The sequence below is a fragment of the Octodon degus genome, unplaced genomic scaffold (genome assembly GCF_000260255.1).
Source record: "Octodon degus isolate 3935 unplaced genomic scaffold, OctDeg1.0 scaffold00084, whole genome shotgun sequence".
Classification (NCBI taxonomy): domain Eukaryota; kingdom Metazoa; phylum Chordata; class Mammalia; order Rodentia; family Octodontidae; genus Octodon; species Octodon degus.
Window position 1 is genome coordinate 1,936,411 of NW_004524660.1, and position 12,403 is coordinate 1,948,813.

At 47.0% G+C, this 12,403-nt stretch overlaps 1 protein-coding gene across 1 annotated transcript; it reads left to right on the forward strand.

Moving 5' to 3' along the window:
- The first annotated feature begins 4,317 nt into the window (after positions 1-4,317).
- Gstm3 (glutathione S-transferase mu 3) lies at positions 4,318-7,215 on the forward strand. Its single transcript, XM_004636910.2, has 8 exons — positions 4,318-4,417; positions 4,776-4,851; positions 5,102-5,166; positions 5,825-5,906; positions 5,998-6,098; positions 6,445-6,540; positions 6,632-6,742; positions 7,019-7,215. The coding sequence occupies exons 1-8, from the start codon at positions 4,370-4,372 to the stop codon at positions 7,115-7,117; spliced, it is 678 nt and encodes a 225-aa protein (XP_004636967.1). The 5' UTR covers positions 4,318-4,369; the 3' UTR covers positions 7,118-7,215.
- Positions 7,216-12,403: the final 5,188 nt, after the last annotated feature.

Below are 12,403 nucleotides of genomic sequence, written 5' to 3' on the forward strand. Positions count from 1 at the left end.
TGCCAGCCAGACCCGCCCCCTGGTGGGCTGAGCTGGCCACACACACACACAATAAATAAATGTAATAAATAAAAATAAATAAATATTTAAAAAAAAAAATCTCTTTCTTAACATGCTGTGCCGAGTGAGACAGTATTACAGAATCTGGTGATGTGGACATTAAAAGAACTTACGAAGACCAAAGAAAAGATAAAGGCAAGAGTTTATTTAGATCAGAGTACTTGTCAGGAAGGGCAGCTGGGAGAGACAAAGGGACTCTGTGTAGGAGAGCAGGGTCGGCTGGCCTTGTTCTTAAAGGAAAAGTGTGGGCTGGAAGGCCGGAGTAGTTTGGAACAGGACACAGGAAGGAATTTAGGGAAGATAAAGTAAGTTAAATGTTCCTAAAAAAATTATGTTCTGGGAGTAGTGTGTGATTCTGATTTGGAGCCTCAGCCTCTTTCTCTTTACTCAGCACTCGGGCCTCTTGAAGCTGAAGGAGCCCTAAAACCAGGAAACTCTAGAACTAGGAAACTAAAAAGAGTTTTTTAGCTCAGTTTTCCTGTGCTCCACAGCAAAGACTGAGATGAGGTAAGCGGCTATCCAGATAGTGATGTGCCGTGGAACTCAAGGTGGAAAGTATTAGGCAGATCTGGCCTGTGCCCCAGATTACCCAAGGAGACTCCAGATCATCCAGGCCTCAGTTTCTTTTCCTGTAACACCTACTTCACAAAACTGTCTGAAGCTTAAATGGGAATAAATTAGTAAACATGTATACAATGCCTAGACTATTGCCTAGCGCATCACAGGTGCTCAGTAAGAGTTAGTCTTCTACCTCAAGGTAATTTGTGACCAATCTTGTGTTATCTTGAGAGAAACTCAGGAATTAAAAATTTCTGTGTCCCTGTGTGATTGCACTTTCCCCTTTCTTCTGTTAGCAAAATGGCCCTTTAAAAAGTCTGTTTGCTTCCGCTGAAGTAATGGGTGAGTGTGACTTCCCTCACCTCGGCTAGAGGTGTAGAGGCTCAGGACCCAGCATGCTGCGAAGGCCAGGCAGGGACCCTCAGAACCACTCTGGACTCTTCCTCCCCTAGAGTCAGCTCACAGGTCCTCTCCCTGCCCTTTCCCATTGTTGAGATTATTAAAATCGGGGCCTCTTTCTCATTCTCCTGGGCCCTGCATCAACTCAGAAGCTGAGTTCCTCCAAGGGCTGTAGGGGCTCTTGGCATTTAAGGAGTTTGAGTTGGCAACTTGATTGACTTAGTGAGCCACTCAGGACTGGTGGAACATACCATACTTCTGCATGCGTCTGGATGGTTTGTGGAGGCAGGTCTTGGGGCTGTCTGTCCCTTGCCCCTTCCTCTCTGGCACTCTTCTCCTCTTCTGGCTGCCAGGCACCATGAAGTAAGAATCTTTGATTCACCACACCCTTCCGCCATGACATTTCTACCTCAAAGCCAGCTGACCTTGGTCTGAATCCTCTTAAAACAAGAATCGAATTAAGTCTCTCCTTGTTCAGGTTGTAGGTGTTGGGTATTGTGTCCAGCAATGGGAAAACTAACGCAGGCTTCCTCCAGATCTCTGCCGCCATGAAGATCACTGTGAGCGCATTGCTAATTCCAGCTGTTCATTCCATCTTCATTTTACTTGCCCTACCAGCCACAGTTGAGGAATTGCTCGCTAACCTCCTCAAAAATCTTCCTTTGGTTTCTAGGACACTTGATTTTCCTCCCACCTGGCTGGTCACTCCTTCTAGACTCCATTGCTGATCTTCACTTTCCAGCTTTGAAACGTTATGCTGCAGCGAGCTAAACTCAGACCTCTTCACTGCTGTCTTCTCTCTCGCAGTGGCTTCACCTGCCCTCGGTATTAAATGCTGTCTATACCACGATGGCTGGCTTCACTTGCATTCTCCTCTGCCTCCTCTTGCAACCACAACCCCCGCAGCCCAATGGCTTGATTGTGCACCTGCTTCAGATCTTTGCCACAGGTAATATTTCGGTGAGGCCTGCCATGCACATATTCTTTAAAAATTAGGAACTTTCTTTCTGGGGCTCCCTTAAAGGCACCCCCAAACCCCTATCTCTCCTGTCTGCTTCACTTTTCTCCAAAGAAAATATACCATCCTCTTAGTATATATGTGCTATATGTCCATTTATTTATATCTCTATTAAAAGGTACACTTCCTGGGAGCTGAGAAGTTTCTTTTGACTTCACTTCTGTATCTCCAGAACCTTAAACAAGCCTGTCCATAAGAGGCATGTTAGTAAATACCACTGCAGAGTTCAACACATGGATGAACCAGTACATGAAAAAGGGCAGTATCTCCTCTCTTCAGGCCAACTCTACACAAAGAAAATAAATTAATTTCCCTAAAAGAGACTCTGACAACCTCGGCGAAGCATCTAAATCTGCAGTGGCTAAAAGAGAAGGGGTCCCCCAGGCCTCCTACCCTGTCAGGAATGCGATGCCCAGCAGGAGGTGGGCCAGCCAAGCTGCCTCTGTATTTACAGCTGTTCTCAATTATTAGCATCGCTCTCTGCACGCCTGTGGAATCAGTGCTGGCATTATTCTCACAGAAGCAGGAACCCTACTGTGAACTGCACATGCCAGGGATTTAGGTTACACCTCCTCTAAGTCTTCCCCAAGAAGACTAATGTCTGTGAAAAAACTGTCTTGCACCAAGCTGGTCCCTGGTGCCAAAAAGATTGGGGACTACCGCAACAGAGCAGTCATGAGTCACATGAGCTACTGAGCAAGTGGCATGTAGCTGGCCTGAACTGAAGTATGTGCTAAGTGGATTACATTCTGCAGTTTTTGGAAAAAAAAAAAAAAAAAAAATTCTCAAAATCTTTTCCTCATTTATGTATGTGGTACAGGGTCTTGCTGCACAGCTTGGACTTGTAGTGATCCTCCTTCCTGTCTCAGTCTCCCCAGAGCTGGGATTACAGGTGTGCACCACCACCCATGGTTTCGGTGGCTGGCACAGCATGTTGTACTGGGGAGACTGAAACCTAGTCCTTGTGCTTGGCCAGGAAGATGCTTAGACACTAAGCTATCTCCCCAGCCACATTCTGTATTTTGAAGACAATCCAAAGTATAGAAAATATCTCAATAATTTAAATATTAATTGCATGCTAAAATTATAGCAGTTTTGGATATATTGGGCCAAGTAAAATAGTCTATGAACTTCTATTGTTTTGTTTTTGTTTTTGTTCAATGAATTTTGGAAAGGGCCTACAGGATCTACAGGGTCTCGCTACACAGATCGAACTTGTGATCCTTCCTGTTTGTCAGCCTCCCAAGCGCTGGGAGTATAGGTGTGTGCCACCACGCCCAGTCTCAATCACAGGCCCAGAGCGCCCCGGGTGGTGGGGGGAATAAGGTGACATGGCAGGCCAGGGATCGAACCCCTGGTCCCTGCATCTGCCTAAGCAGGCGCTTTAATCCACTGAGCTATCTGGCCAGCCCAAAGAGTCTATCAATTTACGTATTTATTTTTACCAGATGCAAAAACAATTTGAACTGACACGCATGGCTCGCATTACATTTCCGTTGGATAGCAGGATCTCGACTAGAGACACTCCACAGGCCAGAAGGAAAACCATGCCCGTGGCAGCTACGGCCATCTGCAATCCGACACCAATGTGCTTTTCACACCAAATCTCTCCTTATAACCCAATACCACATGAACTGGCCTAAGTCAGCAGTATTTGCTGCGCTTTCTACACAGGATCGCATTTCTCACGTTTCTGTGTCTGTTTTAGCCTCCTCCTACCGCGAAAACCCTTTGCGCATTCCCCACTTCCAGGCCTATCCTTCCTCAGCGGTTTTCTCAAATGTCCATCCTGTGTCCTGACCAGAAGAGATCATCTCCAAGGTACTCCAGGTGAGAGTTTTATGGGTTTGATTAATCTGTGGGTTTCTTATCATTTATGCCTCCCTTCCCTAGCCCCGCCCACTCCAAAACGGTAGTCAGCAATGGAGAGTCCCTGCTGGTCCCAGCCGGCCTGCCTCCCAGGGACTGCAAAGATGTCGCACTCGACCACAGTTTGGAAGCTGCAGCATGAATCCCACTCTGCTTGGATGAAGTCCCCATTGCCCCGGTGTGGGTGCATTTCCGCCCGGCCTGGCACTATCAAAGGAATGTGGCGCGACTCCAGCCTTCAGAGCAGACAGAAGCTCAAGCTCCCAGCAGTCCCGAAGCACCGCGCCAGGCCAGCGTAGACAGAGGTCGCGCTTCACGCAACCCAGCAGACGCTCGGGGGCGGGGCGGTCGGGGGCGGGGCCAGGAGGTCCCGTTGACCCCGCCCCCTTCAGTGAGGTATAAAGCCCCTCCCACGCCCGCTCGCGCCCAACCTCCAGGCCTGGAAGACCAGCGAGCGGTCTCATCATGTCTTCCAAGTCGTCTATGGTTCTGGGTTACTGGGATATTCGCGGGGTGAGTGAGTCCCCATAAACATCCGAGCTGCCCCGTCAGAGACCGGCGCAAAGGAGGCCGGGGTTGTGGGTCGGTGGTCTTCCGGGAAGCTTTCTCCTGGCGACCGCGGCGACCCGCACGGATCCGGGCGGCCGCTCCTCGCCCAGCCCTGGCTCTCTTGGCCATGCGGAGCACAGCGTGAGAGTCGGGGCGGGAGCTCAGCTTAACGACTCCCCAGCCGGACGGAGAGCTGCCCGAGGGGCCCGGGTGGAGGACGTTGGCGGCTGGGGTTGGGAGGGGTTGGCTCCCGCCCGCGGTCACGCGCGGGCACCGACCCCCCCACTCCCCCGCCCCGCCCCACCCCCGCTGTCTCCCGCAGCTGGCGCACGCCATCCGCCTGCTCCTGGAGTTCACTGATACAGCCTACGAGGAGAAACGGTACATCTGCGGGGAAGGTAAAGTCCCTCTGGCGCCCTAGGCCGAGCTGGCCCTCTGATTTGGAGTTTTCTGCAGGGTCCGAAGTGAGGAGGACATATTTCATGTCCACCCGGGTATTTTCCCTTTTTGGTGACCCAACCCCATCTTGATACGTAGCAAATAGGCTGGGGATTTGGTGTTTTGTGTCTAAGACGCTTCTTTAGATCTTTCCACTCTTATCAGATGGCTTGTGAAAGAGATTCGTCCCAACTTGCTTCTCTCTTGCAGCTCCTGACTATGATCGAAGCCAATGGCTGGATGTGAAATTCAAGCTAAACCTGGACTTTCCTAATGTAGGTGGATCGAAAAGAGGGCAGGAAAGAAGGGAAACCCTTCGCATATGTTCATCTTTGCTTTTCCCTTTTCTCTTCTCAGAGAATGTAGAATAGAGGCTCTTACCATGGATAGAATAGATGGAATTCGAGAGTCTTTGAACTAGAAAAAATCACTACATTTTCATTTCCACTAGCAATAAAAGTTAACATTTCCTCTGACTATTAGGATAGGCAATAAAAGACATTAGCTATCTCTGTGACTTTTGTAGATAGCAGTTTTTTTTTATTCTGTTAAATATGTTGCAGGTATTGTGAATGTTCTTTATAGTCATCACTGGTCTGAAATTATGGTAGTTACCTCTGCTTGCTATGTAATGCATTAAGTACATATTACTCTATTATACCTTTCCTTTAAAATGCTTTACAATCATGTGAACATGTATACTTTGCATTTAAAGCCCTATTCTGAGAAAGGCTCTGTGGTATGCACCTAGGTGCACCCATGCACACGGATTGAAGAACCCTTGCAGAGAATCAGGTGGGGGCCCAATGCTACCTTCTACTTATTTTCTTCTTTCTCCTAACACAAGATCTTTTCTTTCTCATTCACTACTTGCAAGTCTTCTCATCCACAGGAGACAGAAGTTGTTCACTGAGTCTGTCCTTTTCCTCCCAGCTTCCTTACCTGATGGATGGCAAGAACAAACTCACCCAGAGCAACGCCATCTTGCGCTACATCGCCCGCAAGCACAACATGTGTGAGTGGGGTAGAGCTGGTAGAGGAAACTGGGCCACTTGCTCCCCTGGGTGAATGATCCCAAGGGTGATTCATTGTGATCTGACCTTCAGGTGGTGAGACTGAGGAGGAAAAGATTAGGGTGGATATAATGGAAAATCAAATAATGGATTTCCGCATGCAACTGGTGCGGGTTTGCTACAACTCTGACCATGTAAGTTTTCATAGCGGGCATCAGCTAAGTAGGGTACCAGGAAAAGAAACATTTAGGAATTTAAGGGTTATTTCCACCTCCTCCTGCAGTTGCCTTCTTCCCACCCACCCAATCTCTGAGAATAGCAAACAGAGTTCTCATTTTTCCTCTGTGTGTTGTGTAATTCAGGTGTTGGACACTCCCTCATCCCTTCCAAATCCCTTCTTCCCATCCTGTCACCCCCACCTGAAGGCAGTGAGGAGAAGGCACCTGGAGAGGTGCTACCAGGTGGCCAGCACGGGCCCAGGCCTTGATTAGCTATGCGGGTGCTGGCCTCAACTGTTCTTGCTTTTTCCTCATCTCCCAGGAAAAACTGAAACCGCAGTACTTGGAACAGCTACCCGGACAATTGAAACAATTTTCCTTATTCCTGGGGAAGTATTCATGGTTTGCAGGGGAAAAGGTAAAAAAGAGGAGAGGGAGATTGTACTTGTCTACTTCCATAGGTGTTTACAAACTACTGAAACCTGACCATCAGATTGTCCTCTTTCTAGCTCACTTTTGTGGATTTTCTCACCTATGATGTCTTAGACCAGAACCGTATATTTGAACCCAAGTGCCTGGATGAATTCCCAAATCTGAAGGATTTCATGTGCCGTTTTGAGGTAAAGATGCTCTCTGTACCTTTTTCTTAGATATTCACAGGCTCTCCTAGGCCCTGACAGACCTCACTGTCATAGATGTTTTCCCAGTACTAGCTTTGGCCTAAATTATTCAATGGCTGCCCACCACTAGGCCCTCCAGGAAGGGCCACCTTCTACACACCAAAGGAATGGGGGAAATGTGGAGCAGGCAGCGTGTGAATGCTGCTGTGTTGGTGTAGGCCTGTTGGGCTGGGCTAGAGTTCAATGTGCTGATAGTTTGGTGTGCTTTTCCTTCAGGCTTTGGAGAAAATAGCGAACTATCTGCAGTCTGACCGCTTCTTTAAGATGCCCATCAATAACAAGATGGCCAAGTGGGGCAACAAGTGCTTGTGCTAAGCGAGAGACAGAGTCGCACTGCTTTCTTTTCCTGGCCTGTCCCCTGCGGGCTTGTACTCTGTCTTCTCTGCTCTTTTCAATAAATAACACTTGGGTTACTGGTGTCCAGCTAGATTTCTCTTGGGTGTAAAAGACAAAAGATTATATATAGGGTATTCAGTCACTACAACATTGACATCCTTGTTTTATTCCTCAACTAAATTCAAGAGCTAGACGTCCATCCCAAACCTTGAGAATGGATACTAGACATAAAGCTATTGCACAATTTTGAGAGAACAATATTTTAAGTGGACATGGAACCCCTAGAAGACCTGGTAAAAATATCAAGTGAAACTACATGATACTAATGAACTTAGCAGCTTAGGGGTTCAGAAACAGACCCGATATGAGTGGAAATTTAGTGTGGTAAGGATGGGGTTTCAAACCGACAGGCTAGCCAGGAGAGTCCGGACAGTAGCTTACTAAATAAAATCACAGAACCAAAATCTCCCACCACTGGTTAAAGCTAATTATCAGAAATGTACGGCCTGACACAAAACATCTATTGAGGTACAAATAAGGATGTTTGTGATCTTAGGATAAGAAAAGTTTCTCTAACACAAAAAGAAACCATAAAAGATTTATCAGTTGAACAATATTAAGTTTTCCATTATAAGGCACCAGTAGGAAAACAAATTAGCCAAAAGTGAGGAACTAGTTTAAAGACCGTTATCAATTGATAGGAGCTTAAAAGAATAGACAAAAATCTATGAACAGTTACAAAATAGAAATATCATACGAATGTCCCCAAAACTGTTTTAAAATGTTTATAATCCAAAGGAGTGCACATACCAATAGTAAGGAGTCATCTTTCTGTCAGATAAAAATTAAGTTTCTACAGCATTGATAAGTTCTGAGAAATGATGGGCATTACTGTTGCTCCACTTATAAATGGATACAGCTTCTGTGGAGGACAATTTGTCTTAGTATTTTAAAATTCAAATCTTGTGATCCAACAAGTACATCCTGTAAAAGCTCACGCACATACCTGAAGATGACCGTTGTCGGGTGCTGAGATGTTCATACCACCTTCGGTTCCTTGCAAAAGGACCTCTCCACAGTCTCTTGTGTTAGCAAAGCCAGCAAAGGAGTTGCCTGGAAAGAGGGACCCTGCAGTTCTATGTCATGTAATCCTAGCAGTGACATTCCCAAAACTTTACCAGAGGTAAGTTTTTGGTTTTATTTATTTTACATTACTGGGGATTGAACTCAGGACCCTGTGCTTGCCAAGCAAGCACTTATTCTACTGAGCCATCTCCCCAGCCCAACCAGAAGTAAGTTACAGGTACTGTTCTCACTCCAGGGGAGAAGATTGCACTGGATGTGTGAGTACTGTAAGATGGGATTATGAGAACCATCTGTCCACAGGGCAGAAGGCATACAATTAGAAAGTTGGTCTTGTTATTCTCCGCATAAAATATTCTGATTAAGGGCTGCAGATATAGCTCAGCAGCATACTGCCTTCCTGGCAAGAACAAGGTCCCAAGTTTGATCCCCAGTACCACAAAAAAATCCTGAGAAATACCATAGGAGAGAGCAGTGTGGTGGGGCATGAATAATTGATTGCAAGAGGAAAATGTAAAATGCATAAGTCTGCAGATGCAACGTTGTATGTGAATTCTAGGTAGGCAGGCTATAAACAAATCACATGTTCTAAATTATTTTTAATGTTTGTTAACAAAATCTTGTAACAGTTGTCCAAAACCAAGCTCACTGGCCCAGGAAGTAGGGAAGGCCACTGCCAGGAACAAGGAATGTAATACCTCAGGCCCGGGTCAGCCCCTCTCTCCTAACACAAGCCCCCCAAAAGATGACTGTCACAGTAACTGTCCTGGAGCCAGGGGCAGGTTCTGGCAGGGCTGGGGTAGAGGCCAGCTGACCCTCCCTGAGGCTGAGATGCTAGCGTACTAATGGGGGTTATCAGTAACCGTGGCATGAGGGGAAAACAGCAAACCTTGTGATAGAGGCGTTTTGTGCAAGTCTTCCGGGAACTCATTTCACTGCTGAATGTGGAGTAACCGGGCTAAAGCTTATGTGATTAGGAAAAAAAAAATTTGTTCCAGGGATGCAATGGGTGGAACAGAAGACACTGATACAGATAGACATTGGCTGCCCCCAGAGCCAGCTTAGGAAGGGCTTCTGAGAACAGCTGCCTTTGCATAGAAATTACACATTCCTAGCGGTCAGCTGCAGGGCAGGTGGCTCAAATGAGCCGTGCTGAAAGGCCTTGAGTTCAGCTGAATAGGGAGGGAGAGGAAAGGAACTGAAATTTAGCCAGCGCCCTTCCTAATATGCAAATTTGTGCAAGTCACTCCCCTGCGTCAATATTTTTCATGGTTTTTGAAGCCTCAGGAAAACAACTGTCACCTGTTTAATCATCTGGCCTCGGTTCCTTTTTCTGCCACATTTTTTAGTATGTGATTCCCCTTCCTGGTTCTGTTGTCTTGGGTTCTGCCTTTCTGAATTTCCTAGTGTTGTTGGCAGGGTTTGGTCAGGCCTAAATCTACCCCCACCCCAATCTGGGTTTATTCATCCACCCACCATCAAGAGTGCATAAGGGGCCCAAGAAAATGAAGGGGGTGCAGGAGGGGGATGGTGGAGGAGCGGGGAGGGAGGGAGGGGGAGGAGGGGGAGGTGGCAGAGAAATGGAGAAAGGGAAAAAGAGCAAGGAAGAAAATACAGTTTGGCCAAATTGGGAGGCCAGCTGGTTGTCCCGCCCACACCGAGTCCATGGGGAGGTGGCACAGCTGCCCAGACACGCGTGCAGAGCCACTTGCAGAGCCTCGTACATGGACTTCGTGAGAGTACTCAAGCAGGTTCTCAGTAGGATGACCTAGACCTGACATCAGCCTGGCACGGGACCCCAGCACTGCCCCTCGGTACCTGCAGGGAGACATTCCCACTGGTTTCCCTGCAATCTGGACAATACAAGGACATACCATGTATCAACGCCACGAAGGGCTTGCTATCATAACTTTCCACGATAGCCCTTGCTGTGTTTCCTGGATACAGAGCGTCTCTTTTCTTTTCTTTCTTTTTTTCTGCTTTTACCCTCTTTTCCGCTTCACTCTGCCCCAGATCGCTCTGCAGAGCCAATTTCTCCCCAGACTCTTCATTTTTACTTTCTTGAATAAACTTGGCCACTGCTTTTTGTCCCTTTTGTTCAGTTATTTGTTTGAAATGAAAAGAACCCAGAAACAACTCCAGAGGGAGAGTCAGGCAACCCAGAAGCTGGTAACATTTGGTTGCTGAGCCTCTTTGAGAAGCAGGCTCCCCAGGATCGCCACCATCCAAATACGAGTATCCCAGTAAGTGCCAGGAAATGCCTACCTGTATTTTAGCCCAGCTTTGGCTCAGCAGAGGGGTGGAAATGTTGACCTTTTCTTGGCACAAGGGTTGGGGGATCTACATCAGCATTAGAAGCTTGGAGAAACCGTTGTCTTTTTGGTTTGGTTTGGTTTGGTGTTTTTGTCTTTTTGAGACAGGATCTCCCTATGCCTAGGCTATCCTTAAGCTCACGTTGTAGCCCAGGCTGGTCTGAACTTGCAGCGATCCTCCTGAAAGCTAGGATTACAGGTGGGCGCCACCATGCCCAGCTAGTTGTCTTAAAAAGGAAAAAAAAAAAACCACTCAGGACCCGGGATGGGAGGCCCCTGGTTCCAGTCCTGGCTCTGCCACCAGGGGACAGCAGCCACCTGTGTGCAGCATCTTCTTGAGTAAGGTTCTCCTGACAGGGTGTTCTAAGCATTTAGGCAATATGTCTAGAACGCTTAGGACAGATTAATGTTGCATAAATGTATAAATGTACACTCTCCCAAAGCGCCTCTTTCTTTTTGTCTAGCCTAATGCCTTGTTTCTCCCCAAATAAGATCAATCTACCTAGGAAACAATCAGCCTTGAAACCTAGAAGTAAAAAATGCCAGCCTCAGTCGGCCTACCCTTGTCTTACCTGTCATTGCTGTGTTTTTGCTCGGTGACAACTCCGTAAGGCAAGTTATTTTCTGATGAGACCTTATTTTCAGGGATACAGGGTGCCTATTAATCTTCTGATCTCAGCATTGAAATCATATCTGGTAAGTCCTTCGTGATGGTCACGTAGGACTTCTGGTGGTTCCCTGTGAGAAAGCGTCACAGCCCTTCTAAACTTAAATGCAGCCTCATGATTTGTGTTGGCCAATTAAACATGACTAGAAAGAACACACATATCCCAAGCAGAAGGAAGCTTGTACATAACCTCCTGCCACATGCCGTCATGATGCGAGGACTGCGCAGCAAGTTGAAGCCTCTCTTAGTTTAGGTCTCTGACAAACTAGAAGTGGTCGGGCTCCCTTACACACCCAGACATGAAACATACATACCGCATACCCGTGTACTAAGCCACTGACATTTGGCTTCCTGAGATCAGTACTCTTCCACCCCTCTCAGGCTAATTTGCATGCACTTATTTTAAATCTCTGTTCCAATAGGACTTGATGTTTGTCTGGATCCACACATAACACCCTGAACTCGAATTCCTTCTTTCTACCACGAAACTCTTAAGTCTCGCAGGGGAAGTGCTAGTGCAGGCCTGCAACCCCAGCCCTCCGGAGGCTGAGGCGAGAGGCTCACTGTGTGACTCGGAGGCCAGTTTGGGCTGCAGAGTGAGTTCAAGGCCAGCCTGGACTACGTAGTGAGATCTTGAGTCAAAAACTAAAACAAAGCAAGGTAAAAAATGTAGAGGTAGATATAGATATATATCAAGGAAAGAATAAAGCAGCATCCTTCCTGAGCACAGGGACTGTGCTTTCTGCCAAGTTGGATGCTTAATAGTTGCTCACAGCCCAGCACAAAGCAGGTGTTCACATTACGGTTCATGCCCTGCATTCTAATGCGGGCTACAAGCGCAAAGAAGTGTTTCCTTCATGTGAATACTTAATGCCCTCCCGGGACTCTAAGACTCTTTTCTGTTACAGTTGAGAGGTGGAACGCAAAGAAGTAGAATGGCCTGTTCTTAAAACAGGTGCAGGTAGTTCAGGCAAGTGTTTGGAGTCAGGACACAATTTTTCAGTTCAGAGAAGTCCCCTAGGACCAAACGAGGACCCTGAGGCCAGAAAGTACATTAATTCCATGCCATGGCCCATCTCCCACGGGGCTTAGACCAAAATGAAATTAGATACATTGAAAGAGATTAGCCGAGACAGGGTCTTAATGTTCTGGAGGAGTTTTCAATGGAAATAATTACAGGTGACTCATGTGGGATTTAAATCC